The sequence below is a fragment of the Sphaerodactylus townsendi genome, linkage group LG02 (genome assembly GCF_021028975.2).
Source record: "Sphaerodactylus townsendi isolate TG3544 linkage group LG02, MPM_Stown_v2.3, whole genome shotgun sequence".
Lineage (NCBI taxonomy): Eukaryota > Metazoa > Chordata > Lepidosauria > Squamata > Sphaerodactylidae > Sphaerodactylus > Sphaerodactylus townsendi.
The window spans coordinates 129,173,685-129,191,556 of NC_059426.1; the positions used below are offsets into that span (position 1 = coordinate 129,173,685).

General features: G+C 41.5%; 1 protein-coding gene across 1 annotated transcript; it reads right to left on the bottom strand.

The window, feature by feature from the left end:
- Positions 1 to 496: 496 nt before the first annotated feature.
- FAM98B (family with sequence similarity 98 member B) lies at positions 497 to 16,308 on the bottom strand. Its single transcript, XM_048486395.1, has 8 exons — positions 16,217 to 16,308; positions 12,804 to 12,952; positions 9,474 to 9,608; positions 7,761 to 7,933; positions 7,420 to 7,500; positions 4,915 to 5,031; positions 3,029 to 3,196; positions 497 to 2,531 (listed from the first exon to the last, which is right to left on the bottom strand). The coding sequence occupies exons 1-8, from the start codon at positions 16,279 to 16,281 to the stop codon at positions 2,190 to 2,192; spliced, it is 1,230 nt and encodes a 409-aa protein (XP_048342352.1). The 5' UTR covers positions 16,282 to 16,308; the 3' UTR covers positions 497 to 2,189.
- Positions 16,309 to 17,872: the final 1,564 nt, after the last annotated feature.

Here is a 17,872-nt window from a genome sequence, read left to right on the forward strand (position 1 = left end):
AGACCCACATACTTGAACCGTCACTTTCTGTGCGCCAAGCACAGTCTTCAGGCAGCTATATCTCTGAGGGGGACCTATCTAGCATCAGCGAGAGCCCCGGCATCTTCCATTGTGCATCCTGCTCTTTAGAATGGGCTCCCTGGAGGGGCGGGTTCCTTGGAAATCTTCAGGAGACACTGGAAGATGTGTTTGTTTCCCAGTGCTTTTGAAGAGGTTTGAATGGCACACATCTTTTTAAGGGGGAGGAAGGAGAGACTGAAGGGGTTGTTAGTTCATTCTGTTTTTAACTGAAAATATTTTTATCCTTTTATTGTACGTTACCTTGAACCACAAGGAAAGGTGAGATATAAATATACAGCATTACTTAGAACATATAGCAGTATACTCCTAATAAGAGTTGCAACTTTCTAAGGCTACTGAAGCCATTTTAAGAAAGCATCCAGTGCTCCTAATGTATCAAATGAAGTCCAATTCGATAAATACACTGAAAAAGATGTTAGTTTTACAGTACTTTATTTATCAGTGCTCACAAATATAAACAAACATTTCTTAAAAAACACGCTTGTTGAAACCTTTTTTGTTGGTAGTTAAAAAGCAGAATTTGGATGGATGTTCCATGTATGCAGACATGTTTTAAAAGAAAGAGTTCAAACATAAAAATAAATTTTCCACAACACCAACTATTTACATTAAACTATAAACTGTCAAAAAATGCACTATCCTGGTTCACAAAATTCAGGTTTAAAATATATCTAAAAACTGATTTACAGAAGTGTTCCAAAAATGACTTATTGCATTCTGTAGAAGTTAAAAACACAAGCTCCAAGACTGCCAGCTGTTTTGAATGGCTACAGACACTCATTTTTAATGACACCCCAAGTCTCTTATTTCAGGAAAGACAGGGAATGCTTTTATAAAAAGTAATTTATGTAGACATTTAAGAACAAATACAGGTCTCTTAGCCTTTACTTTCTGTTTGGGTACAGCCAAATTACCTATTTTCATATAACATTAGCTTAAAAAACAAGTCTATCGCAGGCAGAAGTGTTACTTAAGGAACATATAAAATCAGATTTTTTTTCTAAAAGTGAATTTGAGAGCAGGTTACGAACTCCCAAGAAAAACCCTCCATTTATCTTTCCTAAGATCATCTTTGTCGAACAGCCCCCTGCCCTTTAGATGCAAAAGTTGGAATTCCTTGCAGTGGTAAAGGATAAGGTTAGTTGGGAGAAAGAGAAGATTTACAACCAGGGCTGGGCCCATCTACCCACGTACATGCACATAGATTGATCCTGACTTCCTTCTGGACAGACTGTTTCACCTGCCAGAGTGTAACATAAGCAGATTAAATGCTATTTGTATGGACATTTTCTGGCACAGGATCCTGGAGTAAATTTTATGGAATACCAAATAAGCAGATATTTTGCTCTGTCCAGACTGGCTATTATTGCAGCAACTATGAAGATACATACTAATAGTAGGGACTTCTAGTTCCTGAACTTTCATGGAAACCTGTTTTTAATTAGAAATATACATCTAGTTAGTGAAATTATAGTCCTTTCTACTTTTCCACGAGCATCTTTGAGAAGACTGGAGATGGATTCCAGCATAGAAGGCTTCCTACAATATTCTTTATATTCTCACTATCATGAGACCTAAACATGTAAACGAAAATCAATTTTTCCATTCATATTTCTGCAAAGTATTTTTTACGTAAAATCCAAATACTCAAAGGTACACACAGAGTGTCAAAGCAACTAAAAAACAAACAATGGCTTCTTTGACTGGTCAGAGTTTCATGTGACTAAATAATGAAGGCAACTTCACACATGACACATTTTCTATAGAGCTATCACTTATGCATAGAAAACTGCACATGCCTTACATCCTCAGCTGTCACAGGAGATCAAGTTCATATATGCCCCTTTTAATGCACATACATGACAATGGAAGTCTCTACCCTGGGGGTTTCCAAGCACATCTATGCAGTCATGAGAGACAACTGTACAGGTGGACAATTTGAAAACAAAGAATGTCAGAAACAGAAGTCCCATGTAGGTAGAAAATTTTCATAAGCCAAGTTGTTATAGTGAATAGCAATTTATCTGCAAGAGGTTTATGAGGTTCAAATGTCATGCTGTGAACCCGGCTATAATTTATCCTGCTCGAAGTAAATAATATCATTTATATTAATATTGTCTGTTTCCCCTGCCACCGTAGGACTCCCCATATCCACCTCTCCCACTGTATCCTCCTCTTCCACTGTAATCACCCCTCCCTTGAAAACTACCTCCTCCCCTCCAATTGCCACCCCCTCCTCCCCAGCCACCCCCTCCTCCTCTACCCGTTCCCCCTCCTCCCCAGCCACCCCCTCCTCCCCTCCCTCCCCCCCTCCCTCCCCAACCGCCTCTTCCTCCACCCCCTCCTCTCCCACCACCATCTTGTCTCTTCTGCCAGGGAGGCATTTCAGGAGGTGGTGGCTCAATTTCTGTCGGTCTGCCTCCACGGTCTGGTACTCTGCCCATCAAGACCTGTAAACAAAACAGTTTAATCAGGTCATATTGGCCCACTAAACATTAGTATGACATTCTTTCACAAGGGATAAGTAAAATTTTTATTATGTTCACAGCTACCAATGTACTACTCTGAAGTAACAGAAGTCACATTGTCCATAAACAATATTCACTCAGTGTTCTAAATTAACGAAAGAAAGATTTTAAAAAAAGACTGTCATACAATTCTTTGGCAATAGAATCATAATGGGTGCACCAGGCAGACATCAGTTTGTGCAAGAAAAGAAAATATCAACAGCTGTGGAGTACTTAATGTAAAGCAGCAGAAAGAAACTGGTGCCTTGAGATTCCACAGAAAGGTTGTACAAGACAGAGTTCTCTTTCTAATTCAGGCCATTTCACACATTATTTGTGACAAGCTTGTGTATTGCCTCAGTTTCATACTCGCAAACAATTAGGGTTGGTAATAGGCCAATTCAAGAAAACAAATAGAGCTGTTGCAGAAAAAAACATACTCTATTGATGGCACAAACTGTCTTCTCCCGTGTAATCCCACTGCTTGTTCTTGTGATCTTTGATAAGTCTTCTCGAGCAGCCAGAAGATGGGCTAATGAAATAGTTGCTTTAGGAGCCAGTCCATAACGCTTGGGTTGATAAATCCTTGCGATATCATCTGTTTTCGCCTAAAAAGACAATATTTCCACAACTGTAAAGCATAAGTGGGGAACTGTAAGAACTAGTGCGGGTCGCACCTCACTTTCCCTTGTATCCCTCTCCCCACACTATTTTCCCTTTCAACTCTCCTGGCAACTGCAATACCATTTCCTATTTCCTGCCTCAGTCTCTCCTTCTCAGTCAGTCACCAACCTACCTTTTAAATGCTTAAGCTATATTTATTACTTTTACCCCCACTTTTCTCCACAGTGGGGACCAAAGCAGCTTGCATTATTCTCCTCTCCTCCTTTTTATCTGCACAACAACCCTGTGAGGTAGATTAAGCTAAAACTACATGACTGCCCCAAAACATCTAGTGAGCTTCCTCAACAAGATTGGAATTAAGCCTGGGTCTCCGAGACCTTATTCTGAATCTCTGATACACCACACTGAGTTGAAAAGTGGCAAGCAGTCAATGCCTAGTTGAGTCACGGAAGCGAGACGGTATCAAGTCACTGAGCAGCTGCTGTCAGGTCTGTGGTTGCCACCTCCAGGTAGGATTTGGATATATCCCAGAATTACAACTGAAATGTACTCTATGGCATTATATTAAGAGGAAATCTCCCCCAACCAGTGGTGTACCGGGCCTAAATGGTGCCCAGAGGCATTCCCCACACCCCACTTATGGGAGCCAGCAGGAAGGTTGGGGGAGGGGGGCTCAGGGCGGGAGGGCAGAAGCCAGCCTGCAGTCTCGCCGCCTGCCGCAGAGCCTTGCCCCTCCCTTAAGCCCGACTCCTGCTCTCCCAGGGCCAGGGGAGGGCAGAAGCTGGCTTGCAGGGAGCCTGGTAGGGCGGGGTGCAATGGCAGGTGGCCCAAGCAGGCACCACCGCCTGCAGTGGAGCTCTGCCCCTCTTTTCAGCCCAAATCCTGCTCTCCCCAAGGTCTGGGAGGGCAGAAGCTGGCCTGCAGAAAGGCTGGGAGGGGGGCAGGGCGCCACAGCCTGCAGCTTGGGTGCATGTCATGGGATACATGACAAAACTGCATGCGCCCAGGAACATGGGATACCCCATGTCCCCATTAGCGGTACACCACTGCCCCAAACCCTTCCCACCTCAGACTTGATCACAAAATCTCTAAGAATTTCCTAAGCTGAGCTCTGTCACCTGTAGAGCAGTTGTAATTCCAGGTGATTTCTAGACCTCACCTGCAGGTTGGCAACCCTAGTTTCCCTGGAGAAAATGTTTGCTTTGGTAGGTAGGTTCTATGGCATTACAGTCATCTGAAGTTCCTCCCCTCCTCAAACTCCACTCTCCCTAGGCTTTACCCCTCAAATCTTGAGGAATTTCCCAACCTCAAAAGTAGGTCTAGAAACCCGCACCCCCATCAATACTCCTTTTACTGACAGAATGAAACTTGGGATACAGCCAGTGGTAGGATTCAGCAGGTTCGCACCACTTCAGCAGAACTGGTTGCTAAAATGGTGCTTGTATACCACCAGTTGTTAAATTATTTTAATCCCAACACTGGAACCGGTTGTTAAATTATTTGAATTCCACCACTGAATACAGCTGTCAACACATAGAGGTGCTAGTAGAATAGAGTCATAGATACCGCTCAGACTCTTACAGTTACCATTTTCTCATAACAGAGCTGCTGAGGGGAACTTTATTAGTATTTCTGCAAAGTAAAACTGTTTAAAGATTTCAGGAATCTCAACCACAGGCAGTAAACAATACCGCATACATACCTTTGCTCTATCAGACCACCCAAAAGACTGTATAGTTACATCTAATCGCTTCATTAACATACGACGACGACATTCATATTCACTGCAAAGGGCGTCATTGATCTTTTCCAATCTTTCCTACAGTATCAGAGGAAAAATGATTCAATAGCCTTACAAAATGTGAAAGTCAACTGAACATACAATGTGCTTTGCAACTCAAGAACCATGTTGTTTTACCTATACAAGGATATAAGTACCCAAGCTGATTTGAAAGAGTACAAAGAATACATTAAACTGGTTAACAAGAGAGGTTGAGGAAATTATCAGAAAAAAGAAAATGTCTTTTAGAAAATGGAAGTCCAGTTTGGCTGTTGAAGAATATGAGAGGGAACACAAATGGTGGCAAAAGAGAAGCAAGTTAGCTGTAAGGGAGGCAAAAAAGGATTATGAGGAACGCATGGCTGCGAACATCAAGACCAGCAACAAACAGTTCTTCAAGTACATCAAAAGCAGGAAGCCAGCAAGGGAAGCGGTAGGCCCGTTAGATGACAAAGGAACAAAGGGTGTGCTAAAAGATGGCAGGGAGATTGCAGAGAAGCTGAATGAATTCTTTGCATCTGTCTTCACCCAAGAGGAGGTGAGGAACATTCCTGCACCTGAACCAAGCTTCTTAGGAGGCGAATCCGAGGAACTAGCGAAGATAGTGGTAGACAAGGAAGAAGTTCTGGCAGCCATTGATAAACTAAATGTTACCAAATCCCCTGGCCCAGATTGCATTCACCCAAGAGTTCTTAAAGAGCTCAAGCGTGAAATGGCTGATCTTCTCACTTTAATAGGCAACTTATCCCTGAAATCAGCCTCCATCCCTGAAGACTGGAAGATGGCCAATGTCACACCAATCTTTAAGAAAGGATCTAGGGGGGACCCGGGAAATTACAGGCCAGTCAGTTTGACATCTGTTCCTGGTAAATTATCATTAAAGATATCATTAAAGAATCTATCATTAAAGATAAAATTATAAAACATGTAGAAAAGCAAGACCTGCTGAGAAAGAGTCAGCATGGCTTTTGCAGAGGCAAATCCTGTCTTACAAACTTACTAGAGTTCTTTGAGGGTGTAAACAGGCATGTGGACAGGGGTGAACCGGTGGACATTGTCTACTTGGATTTCCAAAAGGCTTTTGACAAAGTTCCTCACCAGAGACTGTTGAGAAAACTCAGCAATGAAGGAATAAGAGGGGAAGTCCTCCTATGGATTAAAAACTGGTTGAGAAACAGGAAACAAAGAGTGGGTGTAAATGGGAAGTTCTCACAATGCAGAGATGTCGGGAGTGGTGTCCCCCAAGGATCCGTTTTGGGACCAGTGCTCTTTAACCTATTCATAAATGACCTGGAAGTAGGGGTGGGTAGCGTGGTGGCCAAGTTTGCAGATGATACCAAATTATGTAGGGTGGTGAGAACCACAAAGGATTGTGAAGAGCTCCAAGCGGACCTTGATAAATTAGGTGAGTGGGCTCAGAAATGGCAAATGCAGTTCAATGTAGCAAAATGTAAAGTGATGCACATAGGGGCAAAAAATCCAAACTTCACATACACGCTACAGGGGTCAGTGCTATCAGTCACAGACCAGGAAAGGGATTTGGGCGTCTTAGTTGATAGTTCCATGGGAATGTCAACTCAATGCATGGCAGCTGTGAAAAAGGCAAACTCTATGCTGGGGATCATTAGAAAAGGAATTGATAATAAAACTGCAAAGATTGTCATGCCCTTATATAAAGCAGTGGTGCGACCGCACTTGGAGTACTGTGTCCAGTTCTGGTCGCCGCATCTCAAAAAAGGATATGGAGGAGATAGAAAAAGTGCAGAGAAGGGCAACAAGGATGATTGAGGGACTGGAGCACCTTCCCTATGAGGAGAGGCTGCAGCGTTTGGGACTCTTTAGTTTGGAGAGGAGGCGGCTGAGGGGGGATATGATTGAAGTCGACAAAATTATGCATGGGGTAGAAAATGTTGACAGAGAGAAATTTTTCTCTCTTTCTCACAATACTAGAACCAGGGGGCATTCATTGAAAATGCTGGGGGGGAAGAATTAGGACTAATAAAAGGAAACACTTCTTCACGCAACGTGTGATTGGTGTTTGGAATATGCTGCCACAGGAGGTGGTGATGGCCACTAACCTGGATAGCTTTAAAAGGGGCTTGGACAGATTTATGGAGAAGTCGATTTATGGCTACCAATCTTGATCCTCTTTGATCTGAGATTGCAAATGCCTTAACAGACCAGGTGATCGGGAGCAACAGCCGCAGAAGGCCATTGCGTTCACATCCTACATGTGAGCTCCCAAAGGCACCTGGTGGGCCACTGCGAGTAGCAGAGAGCTGGACTAGATGGACTTTGGTCTGATCCAGCTGGCTTGTCCTATGTTCTTATGTTCTTATGTAAACTTTAATCCAAACGCAAAGAATAGCAATTAAGCATACATTAAATACCCTAAATACAAATTAGTAATGTTAAAAGAGATGTTACCGTTTGATCTGTATTCAGAGGTGTTTTGAACAGAGGTTTACCCACACATCTATTTGGAATTTTTGATAAAACATCCTTAACCTAAAAAAGAAGAAGACATACATAAAACCACTAATTCGTCCAAATATTTCATGACAATCTTCTCTATTTCTATGAAAGAACTGTTAAAAACACTTTTGCTATATTTCTTGTTCTCACTGTCATACAACATTCCACAGCAAAGAAGCTCATACTAAGTTGTAAAGCTCCGAATCACTTTAAATATGAGAATTTTTGTTTACTGTTACCACGTAATAAGATTTTTTAAATGTAGATGTTATAGAAGAAAATGCACACTGTACCTTTGCTTCTGCATTGCTTAACAAGGCTGGAATGTCAGAAGATTTTGGAAGACCCAACGCATCACAGATCATTTGGAGCTCTTGATGAATTTCATTATTCTTTGCCAAACGAGAACCTTTGCGCTGTTTGAAATGCAAGACTTGCAAAGCCTGAAGTTCTGTACTCATAAATACTAGTAAGGGGGTGGGGAGGGGTTGGGAAATGAGACATAAAAGTACCTAAGAAACCATAGGAGAAAAATGTGTTTGGGTTTAAGTGAAAAACAAGCAAAACTAATGCTGTAGCCAGTCTGGGTGGGGTATAAAAGTGAAAATTTATTTTTAAAAGACCCCAAGAAAATGCAAGGACAACGCATTCTGTTTAAACTATTATCATTGTTTTTAAATTAGAATAAATTTACCATGAAAATGTTTTTGATGTACAGTCCTTTGTTTAAAATCAGCACCAATAATTATAGTGAGCCCGTGCTAAGAAATCCACATTTAAGGTCATCCACCTTTCCCTCCAATACATTAGATAAGCTTACACTAACACATCCTACTGTGTAAAGATGAATGCAGGCACATTATTATGGAAGAAAGGTCAATCCGACTCAGACTGGGCACATGAGTGCTTGCTTGCCAGCAGCCACAGCTGCAGAAATGGCCACCAAATAAGCCAAGTCCAGTTTATATTAACCTTTCTCCACCGAAACACGTAAAGGGGGAATGAAGCAGTGGGAACTAGACCCAGAATTTTCAGTGATGGTAGCTATGCGAGTCAAACCTGCTTAGTATTTGGATGTGAGGCCATTAAGGAAAACCAGAGTTACTACACAAAGAAAGCAAATGGCAAACCACCTCTGAATGTCTCTTGCTTTGAAAACCCTACAGGGTCACCATGTCAGTGGCAAAAAGAAAAAATATCTGTAGTGCAAGGCAAAGTTGTGTGTGTGTAAAGAGCTGTCAAGTCACTGTTAAAACCCTGCAGGGTTTTCAAGGCAAACAGACTTCAGAGATGGTTTGCCATTGCCTATCTCTGAGTGGGCTGAGAGAATTCTGAGAGAACTGTGACTAACCCAAGGTCAAAGAACCTGTCTGGCTCCAGTGCGAACTTTAAAACTCTATTTTTAATGAAAATAATTAAAACATTCATATAACAAAACCACAACTCTTAATCGACAACAAAGTATACATATTATAAATAACAACAACAAAACAATGAATAATACACACTCAGGGGATCCCAAATACAATTCTATCAAGTCTCTGTGATAAAGGTTATATAAATGTTTTAGTTATTTTCATTAAAAATAGAGTTTTAAAGTTTGCACTAGAGCCAGACAGGTTCTTTTCCCTTCTGTAAATCAGATACTGTCTCTGGCTCATTATATATCTTTTGCACTAACCCAAGTTCACCCAGCAAGCTTCATGTGGAAGAGCGGGAAATTGAACCTGCTTTTCCAGATTAGAATCCTCTGCTCTTAACCACTACACTGGCTTTCTAAGCATAGCGAGACCCTTCCAAAGCTACTGACATCAAAGAAATAAATCTGTTTTGGGGTGTACTGTTGGAATCAGAAAGCACTCCACCCAGGTTCCTATATAAAAGGGGGTAGCTACACCCCAACTTGAATACTGCTTCAAAACATAAAATCAGATGCCAAGAAAAGTGAGCTCTTTGTGTCCCCGCCCCCAGGTTGGTGCTGTAAGTAAAACACTCTGCTAACTTACATAGGACTTTAAGACAATCTTCTTTCTTCTTTAATCGGTCTTTAATTTCTCCTGATATAAGTGTGGAATAAGGACAGGCCAGTTCTTTTAAAAAGCCGCTCATCTCCAGCTGTAAACTTTCAACATCTTTGCCATCTTTCAAAACAACAAAGAGAGAGGAAATCAGTTTGGCGATGATTCAGACATTAACTTTAAAAATGAATTTCAAAACGGGTTCAACGACTTTGAACTTAGCTGGAACGTTTGGTTTTGAACCAGCTCAGAAAAAGAGCTTGACTTTGATCTTATGAAATGTATTATTGCAAAACGGTTTCAGTGAATTGATAGGCGATTGTACCACATTTTCTAGATGTTGGTCAGTTGAATTGTCTACTCATAGGATGGAATAAATTTCAGTCCCGAGCTACTCTTTCTGCATTGACTTGGGAAGCAGACCACCAGAATCTCGACAAAGGCGTTGATGCCATTATACCAAATCCTGCGAAAGCCACAACAGAAATACCGCCCATGAACAGACCTTGCCGAGCATCCCTACATCTAAAAGCATTGCGGGAACTTCATGCCCCTCCAGATGTTATGGGACTCACTTAGTTTTCTGGTCCCATCATCCCCTGCCAGCATGATGCTGGCAGTGGGTGATGGGAATTGTAGTCCATAACATCTGGAGAGGCACGAGTTTGACACCTATGATCTAAACTTGATAGCTTGAAATGGTACAGAAAGCACCAAAGAGTGCTTCCAGGCAAGAAGAGAAAGGCACCTGGTACACAAGCACTAATCTGTAGTCTGTATACTGTACAATAATATAAGTACACAATGGATTGACTTGTTCAGGAGGACTGGGAAAACTGGATCCAGCTACCTTTGACTTCTTTACTAGAATGCTCCTCCCAGGGGTAAAATACCCTGTCTCCATTGTTACTTCGTAGGGGAGAAGAGCCAATCTACCCTCAACCAGAGTTCCTGTTGACGAATGCTGATCAGGCAACTTCTCTTGCTTGCTGCTTTCAGACTTCTATTCTCCTGCTATCTGTCATTTACATGAAACCGCTGAGAAAGGTTGTCCAAAGCTGATTTTGCACGGGGAATGCCCTGGTGCGATGGGGAGTTTTACACAGCTCCTGGCGCTGCAGAGTATCTGCTGCGAGGTTGCCCTGGAGCCACCCTGCAGCAGTGGCTTTGCTCTGGGACTTTCCAGAACCTCAAAGGTTGAGGATCTTTTTGAATGCCCCTCTGTTGCTCCGGTGGCTTCTGCTGCCATGAAAACACTTCGGCAGCAGAATAAGGCCATTTTTCCTGCCTCGCTGCTCTGGCCAGCCCCTCCAATGAATGGGAGCTCCCCCCTTGCAGTGGAATAAAAAACCTTTAAGGCTATGAGCGGTCTTGGACCCACCTACCTTAGAAGAAGAAGAAGAGTTTGGATTTATATCCCCCCTTTCTCTCCTGCAGGAGACTCAAAGGGGCTTTCAATCTCCTTGCCCTTTCCCCCCACAACAAACACCCTGTGAGGTAGGTGGGGTTGAGAGAGCTCCGAGAAGCTGTGACTAGCCCAAGGTCACCCAGCTGGCGTGTGTGGGAGTGTACAGGCTAATCTGAATTCCCCAGATAAGCCTCCACAACTCAAGTGGCAGAGCTGGGAATGAAACCTGGTTCCTCCAGATCAGAATGCACCTGCTCTTAGCCAGTGCTCTTAGCCACTACGCCACATAATAATGCACCTGCTCTTAGCCACTATGCCACTGCTGCTCTTAGCCACTACGCCGCATAATAATCCACATTAAAAATAAGATTATACATTCATCTGATTGGCTAAAATTCTTATTTGTATTCCTCCTCTCACATGGCTGGAGGGACACTGGTAGCTACACAAACAGCTCATCTTTTGGCTTCAAACATGCAAAATCTTCACAGGCTGCCAACTTATGCTACAGGTTTTTATCTTGAAAGCCCATCATGGCCTGCGTGGGACCTTCTTTTTAAAGGACCACATTTCCTGTTATGAACCCATGTGCAGCTATACTCATCTGGTCATTCCTGCTAATTGATCCATTCCTCTTTGGCCCATTCAAAGATATTCTGTCACTTCACTTAGTCTGTGCAGAAGTCTAGCAAGGGCTCCTTTGCTTCCTCTTTTCAAAAAGCCGGAAGACTGATCTCATGTTGGAAGGTTTTAGCTGGAGTCTGTTAGTAATCGTCCCTTTAGGAGGGCTGTAGGAAGCATTGTACTGTAGTTGTTCTTTAGGCTGGCTCTTGGTTTTGATGTTATTTGCATTGGCTTGAATCCAATTGAGCATTTACAGGGATGGAAGGATTTCCACATGTGGATCTACGGCATGGTTTTATTGCAATTTGCATCTATTAATCTTGTTAGCCATCTTGAGTACTCGGAGAAAGCTAGGATACAAATATTTTAATAAAGGTTCAGCTCTTGCTGAGCCCTCCACCCCAAACTATTTTTGAGGTATAATTTGACTCCCTACATTCAGATGACAAAACTGCAAAAAGACAGCTTTTTCCGTTAACAGACATATTCAGTTACAAACTTCACAAGTCTCTGGGCTTCTTTGCTGCTCAGTGCAATTTTCTTATTTCCAAAATGGAAACAGTTAAAAAAAAATAGTTCCAGTTAACTATTTTTTTTTTAACTGTTTCCATTTTGGAAACAGAAGCTGAATTTTTCATTATGATTGAGTTAAACACCAAACGCTGCTAGCCTAAAAACTGCCCCTTGCAGGCAGAAAACTGAAAAACACTAAAAAATACAAAAAACAAACTAAGAGCTAAAAACTACGGGGGGGGCCCCTCCAGATTTTGGTGACACGGGCTCCACATTTTCCCTAGCTACACCTCTAAGGTTGCCATAAGTCAGCTGTGACACAACTTCACTGTCCACCACTAGAAAATCAAACATCCTTTGTTCCCTCAAAAGGCCTCTACTGTTCCACTGCAGGCCAGGCTAGGTTTTCTAGCATTATATTATTTTCCTGGGATTAGCGGTGTGTGGTGTTTAATGATAGATGTGTGCATGTTGTGAAGAGGAAATGTGTTGCACTCCATTCACTAAGAGAAAATAGAGATAGGCAGGAAAAGAAGATCTGGATTATTCACTGTCTGTTAAAGAGTGTGTTCATCAAGAGAAAAAGCTTGCTGATACTATTGCAGCTCCTTCTTAGTGCTAGCATCGTTGCATCACTAGAAAATCTTTCTCAGCTCCTGAAACAAGGATTTGGGATAGCATTCAGGCTACTACAAGAATCTAGAACTGTCCTGCTCAAAATTATTATAAACACCAAACACCATCATTGATTCCATTAAACTACATGGAATTACCGGCTGTCGATGAAAGGCCCTCTTCCAGGCCACACAACGACTGTATTTGGGAACTTAACCAAATGCAAAGTTCACAGAAGTCTTCTGAAGCCAGCCCGCTTTCTGCTGCTTTATTAAGAGCATCTTCATCCAAAAGAGGACCTTTGTATCTAAGGGAGCAAACACAGAATACAAGACCTACCATTTAATCAATAATGGCATCAGTTTTCAAAAGCAGGAAAAAATGTTTGGTTGGCAATTATGTTGTAATTCTTAACTATTTTAGCATTCAAAAATAAACTGCATTGATACTTAATATCCAGGCATGAGTTGTGAATGCGACTTCTAAACAATCCTTTTTGTTTACCCATTTTTCAGTGTTTAATATAAACAGAACTTCAATATGGAGATGTTTGGTGACAACAAATATGTGCAATATGTAGACAAGTAGCATCTAATTTAAAAGTGTTTGAACATAATTTTGCTTCTTAAAAAAGGGTTTGTAAAGATCTCATTCAGTACTTCTATTATGCCAATTGTTTACTTAATACACTGATTATTAGCCTCCCAAATAAATTAAATCAGGTTTATTAGCATCTTGACTATAACAGGTACAAAAGTATGGATTCACCTTGTCAGCTTTTTACTATAACATTAAAGCCAGAAATATTTCTAAATACTTCCAATGGGCATCTAGAAGTTTACATTTTTAGATATGCGCTTAACAATGCAATTAGTTAGAAGTGTGTAATTCCGCATACTGCACTACAAGATTTTTAACTGGTATTTACTCATATGCAAACCTAGTTTGTTTCCCCAAGTATGTCATGAAAAGAAACGAGAGAAAGGGTCATCTTACTTTCACGTACAAGTTACGGTTTTGTCCAGTAATCTTGTGAGGAGGAGGTATAACCTTTTAAGTGGGCATCTTACATTTAGGATCGCTTTCCTTTCAAGTAAATACTGTGTGTAGCTCAAAGCATAAAGCACATGCCATACATGCATTTGCAAACATCACACCACTACACTGGGTCAGGGGAAGTGGACTCCCAACTGAGCATTCTTTTAACTCAAACCTTTATTCGCTTTTGGATTGTGTATGAAATGGGCACTATGCAGCTAACCTTCCTGTGAAGTTCAGTGGAGGGAGAGGGTCTGCACATGGACCTACTTCTTCTATTGAAATGAATGGAAGAATTCCATGTGCACATGGCAGTTCTAATACCTGAGAGAGAGAAAAATCACTACTGAATTGCGATAACCAAAAAGCAGAAAATTCAAAAATTCAGAAAGTGAATTCTCACCTATACTGGAATGACAGGTGTTCCTATCTGGACTACAGTACTGAATATTAAAGCTGAAATCTTTTTACCTTGGATTATCTTCTTGTTGGGTTTGCTAAAACTGATTCACATATGGTGTAACAGCAAATATGTTACCTGTGAATATCTGTGAGAACATGGGCAAGTAATGTGTGATCTAAATCAGCGCACACATGATTGATTCCACACAACTGCTGCAATGACAACTGACTTTTTTTGGAATGGCCAGAATAGCAGAAATTATAACAATCACAAAGAACTGGTTGCTCGTACACTATGTGAATGTAGGTAAGCACAACCCTGGGGTCATTCGTGCATAGGAAATTCAGAGGCACTGTCCTGTGCACCAATAGAAAAAAAAATTGAGGTACAATTTCTCAGATTAACGGTATGGGGAGGGGAGATAAGCCTCTGAATTATACAACAAATGTTTATTAGGCCTCATCCAGATGTTGCCTCTGAATGTGACTGTTTCCTTAAGACATCACGGCTAGAAGCCATTGATGGATCGATCCCCTGTAAATCCATGTAATATGCCAGTAAAGCCATCTTTGCTTGTCCTCATTATCCTCACTGACAATGAAGCCCACAATTTGAAGTCCCAAGAAGAGTGTAACCCCACTTGTGATGTTACTGTTAATCACTTGTGGAGTGAATTAAATTCTTGCCCATCCTGAAGTTCTAGTGTCATGGAAAACAAAGAAAAAATCTCTCCACCTCATGAATAATTTCATAAACATCTATGAGGGCACTAAGGTCTGACATGAACAAAATCCTTACCTAACAGTTAGAGCCCACTGGGGAAAACATCTTTACAAAGAAAGCCCAAGGCAGTTCAGGCTTTTTAGTTTAGAAAACAGACAGCTATGGGGGGACATGACAAAGTTTTATAAAATAATGCATAACTTCTAAATTCTAAGATACATTACAAGATGGTACAAGCTCTGTTGGTACAATGGTACAAGCTCTGTTGGTTTTAAAAGAGAATTAGACAAATGTATGGATTCTAAGTCCAGCAATGGCTACCAACCACAATGTGTAAATGGAACCTCCATGTTTAGAGACAGTAATCCTCTGAATAGCAGTACTAGTGGGCAAAAACTGGGAACTTTGGTCTCTCTGTCCTGCATTATCGTAGCATCTGACTGGCCACTGGACTAGATTAACCATTAGTCTGATCCAGTGAGGATTCTCTTACACTCATTCAGTGTTAAGAAAATATGTTATCTGCTTATATTTATAATGAAAATACATCTTTTTTTAAAAAAGAAAAACTAATATTAATTTCTCATAAACTTAATCTCACAGAAGAAAGCATTTGGAGGGCATTCACAGTGACAAGACAGCAATCTCACAAAAATAAACTGCAAGATCAACTACAAAAGGGAGAGAGCGAATAGTTTATTAGTATATATTTGGGATAAAGTCTGCAACAACAGGAGCAAATCAACAGCTAGCTGAGTGAATATAATATTGTGTAATCAAACACTTATACACAGTCAGTATACAAAAATATTCACTGTTTCATAATTGGATTTCATTCTTTGACTTAATTTTAAAAAAAGGGTCACAGCAATTTGGTTGAGATAATTTTACTCCCAATTTCTGATAAAGAAGATCTGGGGTTGCATTGAGCAGGATCTGGGGATGTCACGAGTTCATCTTGCATTACCTTATCAACACATCCCAACCAGACTACATCTAACATTGCAACCATAACCACTCTTCTCCACTGAAAGAGGTGGACTTCTAAACAAAGCTGTGTAAGATTGCGCATTGTATTTGTGTAGGTATTTGTGTAGGCAGGCCAAAGAGGGCAGCGGACCTCTTCAGGATTTCACGGGGGGGGGGGGGGGGAGGGGGGGTTGACGTTTGGTGCTAAGAACGGAAGAGAACAGGGGAAGAGTGCAGAGGCATTGAACGGGCTAGCGAAGAAAAGGAGACTGGTCAAGTCCGCCTTTCTGGGTAGCCCAAGAGACACCTCTTTCTGGGTAGCCCAAGAGAGGAATCGGAGTGAAGGAGCATCATAAGCTCTCCTTCTACCCACCGCCCCCCACGGAGCCTCTCCTCCCCGCGCCTCACGCTGCAGCTTGCTCTCTCCCAGCAGCTCACCCTAAAGCCTCCAGCACGTCCAGAATATCGCACTCCATTTTCAGATCCTGCGCCAGCTCCTTCATTGCTGCTCCCACAGGCCACAAGTCCCGCCCCCCACGCAGCTTTCCGGTGCCCCACTCAAATAGGCCCCCACCCCCTGATACCTTGCCGTTTGGTTCCCCTCTCTCATCCACAGATCCAGCCCTCCCCGTTTGCAAAAACTGCTACTCGTGTTTAAAATTCTTCACAGTTCGTTCTTCATCTTCCTGTTCCCCCTCCACTACAGGCATCCAATGCTGTACATTCATATTGTTACACAATCCCTTGAAGAAAAAAGCTGTGGTGTGCATGACAGTGTGCACGCGATGGCAAGCACACGTCGGAAAGAGAAAACGCATCTATTAGGGTTAGGCAACGAATACCTGTGGGAAACCTTGGTGATTTGCTTCGCTCCATATTCCGACTTATCTCTATACAAGCCTCTCCCTTAGCCCCGAATCTCACAGCGAAATGAAACTGACTAAACCAAAATGACAGTAGTTTCCGGTCTGGTTCATTTAATGCTACATTAAAAGACCCATGACTATGCTAGTGAATTCCTTTGAAATTTTCACAGGCAAACAAATAAATAAATATACTAAGCATAATTACAGTCCCCAAAGGTTACTTCCATGTATATTTTCCAATATGTCTCCATCACCACAATCAGATTAAAAATGTGCTTTTACGTTTCTGTGAACTAGTTTTAGCTTTCCAAGGATATAGTCTGAAACACAGAGATCATGTGGAAGTGTGAAACATTGTGCAAGGCCGTGTACAGAAGCTAATCTGAAGGCAAGAGAGCATTTTAGAAAACGATTTCATTTTTCTTATTTTTAGGATAAATGATTTTGGTAGAATAATATAGTTTGATATCTAACCCTTAAGGATAACTTGATTTAGAAAAAGAAATGGATTTTTTTAACATTGAGGCTATAAGGATGCAAATGCAGTTAGAATGGTAGACTTTGAAATGGTTATTTATAGGAAGCAGTTAATTTAGATAACAATCTTAGTTAGGCTGGTGTAGTGTTATTCTTTCTAAGAAGATCCTTACTCACAAACTCCAAGCACCTGGCCTGGAAGAAAGCGGCCTTCATTGCCTGCTGTAACACATCGAAACTTCTGGTAGAAAGGATTCCTAGTAGCTGTTTTCAGGAACCTTCCTTTTAATTAATTTTTTTAGCTGCCACCATTTAATTCAGATAACTAGAGAACCCCACACTGTTACTAGTCACCAAGGCTTTAAAGATTCCCACCTCTCTCCCACTCTGACTTGAGGGGAAATTACTTCAGAGTCCCTTTAACTGTTTTGGAGGGAACTCCTAATGGCTGGGGTTTCTAGCCAGTCACCCACTCTAAAGACACACACATACAGAGAGACTCTCACAGGCACGAGGGAATTTGAACATGGTAATTGAAATTTATTTTTAAAACAAAAGAAAGGCTTCTTTAAAACTGGCTCAGAGAGGTACTAACGCTTGATGGTTTCAGAGAGGTTAAGATGTTACTTCAGTTTCACACACACACTGACACATGCAGGTGTATCTCTTCTTGAGAGAAAGGTTTTTCTTTAAAATATCAACCTCCTTTACTGACAGACACTAGTCTTTTGCTGTACCTCACCCCACTGAA